Here is a 2847-nt window from a genome sequence, read left to right as displayed (position 1 = left end):
CTCATCTGTTACCTGGGGGCGTGGGATCTGGCGATTTGGCATAGGTGGGGTCCAAGGGTTCTCACATCTGAGCGACGGGGCGGGGAAGACACCCCTTTCTGGGACCCACTAGAGGGGGAGGAGGGGCTCTCCCAGGTATCCCTCTCCAGAATCCCTTTTCCTGCAGCCTCAGCAAGGGGAGGATGACCTTGCACATCAGGACTAGGGGGGCCACAGCCCTGGAGATGAGCAACAGATGGGATGAGGGGTGTGTGTGTGTGTGTGTGTGTGTGTGTGTGTAGGGCATGGAAATCCCAGGCAGGGCAGGTGGGAAAGGCAGCCTCCCACACGCCCCCTGCCTCCCTGTGCCTCAGTTTCCTCCCCGGAGACATCAAGCCCCCAGCTGGCCCCTCCCTGACCCCTCCCTGACCCCTCCCTCCCTGGTGCTCTGTGACCTAAATTCCCTGCCCACTGATACCAGGGATGTGGAAAGCCAGTGCAGAGGTCAGCAGCCTGCTCCCACGGTCAGGCACAGCCGGGGCGAGCTGCCCGGCAGAGCTGCACACGGGACTGGACACGGGGAGAGGGGGCGGGGAGGGCTCCGGGATCTGGGCTCAGATTTCAGAAGCTCCCTGGGCTGCCTGGATCCCCCAAGTGGCAGGAAAATGAGAGGAAATGGACTCCCAGAATCTGCACACCGAAGGTGCTCAAAACACGTGGCACTGCCCTCCACCCAGAGCTCCCCCAGAGTCCAGACAAAGTGTCATGTGATTCGTTCCTGGTGGGCTTCCTGGAAGAGGCGGCAGAGCCAGTGGGCCTTAGAGCACCTTTAAAAGGGCAGGGGGAGGCATTTACGGGGAGCGCTTACCATGTGCTGCTAGACTGAGTTTCAGGAAGGTCCAGGGCCACCCAAGGCGGAGAGGAACAGGGGTGCCTGGATCCCCCGCTCCGTGGACAGAGTCCAACCCCCCTCCCCCATCACAGCTGCCAAACAACGCACTTCAACCCCACAAATCCTTAGGCACAGTGACACAAAGCTACTGAGCCGGGGCAGGGGACAGGGCAGGCCAAGAAGAGGGTCCCCTGCGGGGGGACATGGGAGGGTCCTGTGCATCCTCCCAGGCGGGTCGGTTGCCCTCCTGGCCTCCGAGGAAAACTAGGATGAGCTCGACTCTTGCCGCCAGGCTGCAGTCCACGGCCAGACACGCAGGACACTGGCAGCCGTGCCGCCCCCTCCTCCCCCAGCCCCGGGGCCTCTGGGCAACGGGAAGAACCGGACTTGGGTCTGGCGGGCGCCCAGAGACGGCGGGACCCGGGCTGCAGTGGGGGTGCTGCAGGGGCCGAGAGGGGGTGGCCCTGCCCAAGCTCACGCTGAGGGGACAGGAGCAGGGCTGTGAGCAACCGGGGATCCTGGTCCACGACCCCACCCCGGGCTCTCGGTGTCCCCGCTGGGCAGTGGGGCGCGCCCTCCACCCGGAGCAGACCCACCGCCAGGGCATGCCGGAGGGGGCAGGTCCCAGCCTCAGTGTGCCCGTCGGCGAAGTGGGGCGAGCGCCCCGCGGACGGCTCACCCCCGGCAAGATAGCGCCTGTCGACACCGGTCCTGGCTTCGAGCGCCCCGAGCGCTTCGGTGGCCAAGTTCCTCTGCTCCAGCCTCCCTCCCGCTCTCCAGCAGCTTAGCAGAGCCCCAGGGGCCCAGCCACCTCATGTCACCTGACCCTCTCTCTGCAGCTCAGTCCGGCCTGACCCCGCCACAGACGGACAATTGAAGCAGCCCGCTGCCCCTGGCGAGGATCTCCTGGCTGGCAAGAAGGGGGCCACGTCAGGCACCTCCAAAGAGTCCTCGACGGATTGCTGGACAGAGTTCCCCTCCCGCCCCTCGGGTCCAGACAAGCCTCCGGGGTCCCCTTAAATGCCACTTCAGCCAACTCCCAGTCTCGCTCCTCAGGCACCCCCAGCTCCGGGTCCCGGGGCCAGCTGCCCTCCGGCTCTGCCAGTGGCTCCCAGCTGCCCAGCAAGGCCAGGGGCCAGCCTCGGTCACGAGGCAACTCCTCCAGCCAGCCCCAGCAGCGTACTCCGCCCCCCAGCACTTCCTCCGGCCCCTCACAGATGGCCCATCAGTCCTCAGGGTCCACGCACCGTTCCAGTGCCCCCACCAGCCAGGTGCCACCCCTGGTCCAGTCTCCGAGTGGCACTATCATCCCCATGCAGCCTGCCAGCAAGGTCCCCAGCAAAGTCCCCAGCAAGGCACCGAGTGAGCCAGGGGACACAGCGCCCAAGACCAGCAGATGGCGCCGGAAGCGGTCCTCGAAGCCACCAGCCAGCAGCCCCTCGGTGCGGACAAAGGAGGCGGGGCCTGCCCCGTCCCCCCCGCCTCATCGCCCTCTGGCCAGCCACTGCCGCCGCCGCCAGGAAACTGCTGGCGGGGGGGCGGGGCGCCGCGGACCGGGCGCCGATTGGCCGAGCGGGAGGGGGACGTAGCTGATTGGAGCGGCGGCGTCAGGGCTGGGGATTATTGGCTGCGCCGCTGAGGGGGCGGAGCTTATGGGGAGGCCGCAGAAAGACCAGCGCTGATTGGACGAACTGGAGGGGCGGGGCTGATCATAAAGCAGGCGGGGCGGGATCTGAGGGGCGGGGACAGGGCGGAGCTAAGTCTGGAGGGCGGGACTCACTGGATAGGCCAATTCTGATTGGCCTGGAGAGGAGACAGGGCTGACTGTCGAGGGACAGCCGTATACGGAAGTGGGCGGGGTCAAGTACGCGCGGGTGGGGTTGCTATGGCAGCAGCGAACCCGCTCCTCCGGGTCAGATTTGGATCCTCGCACAAATACCGAGCCCGAGCGGCTCCGGGGGGCGGTGTGCGGACAG

At 66.7% G+C, this 2847-nt stretch overlaps 1 protein-coding gene and 1 pseudogene across 1 annotated transcript in view; one reads left to right on the top strand and one right to left on the bottom strand.

The window, feature by feature from the left end:
* LOC103608974 overlaps window positions 1-2180 on the bottom strand; it is a 4919-nt pseudogene extending 2739 nt beyond the window's left edge.
* Window positions 2181-2267: 87 nt separating this feature from the next.
* PCSK4 (proprotein convertase subtilisin/kexin type 4) overlaps window positions 2268-2847 on the top strand; it is a 10564-nt gene continuing 9984 nt past the window's right edge. Inside the window, exon 1 of the mRNA XM_008593354.1 lies at window positions 2268-2456. Coding sequence (XP_008591576.1) covers window positions 2268-2456 — 189 coding nt within the window. The remainder of the gene's footprint in view (window positions 2457-2847) is intronic.

Source organism: Galeopterus variegatus, unplaced genomic scaffold (genome assembly GCF_000696425.1).
Source record: "Galeopterus variegatus unplaced genomic scaffold, G_variegatus-3.0.2 Scaffold9028, whole genome shotgun sequence".
Taxonomy (NCBI): Eukaryota; Metazoa; Chordata; class Mammalia; order Dermoptera; family Cynocephalidae; genus Galeopterus; species Galeopterus variegatus.
Note: the sequence above shows the minus strand (reverse complement) of the source record. Positions and strands in the feature narration are given on the sequence as shown.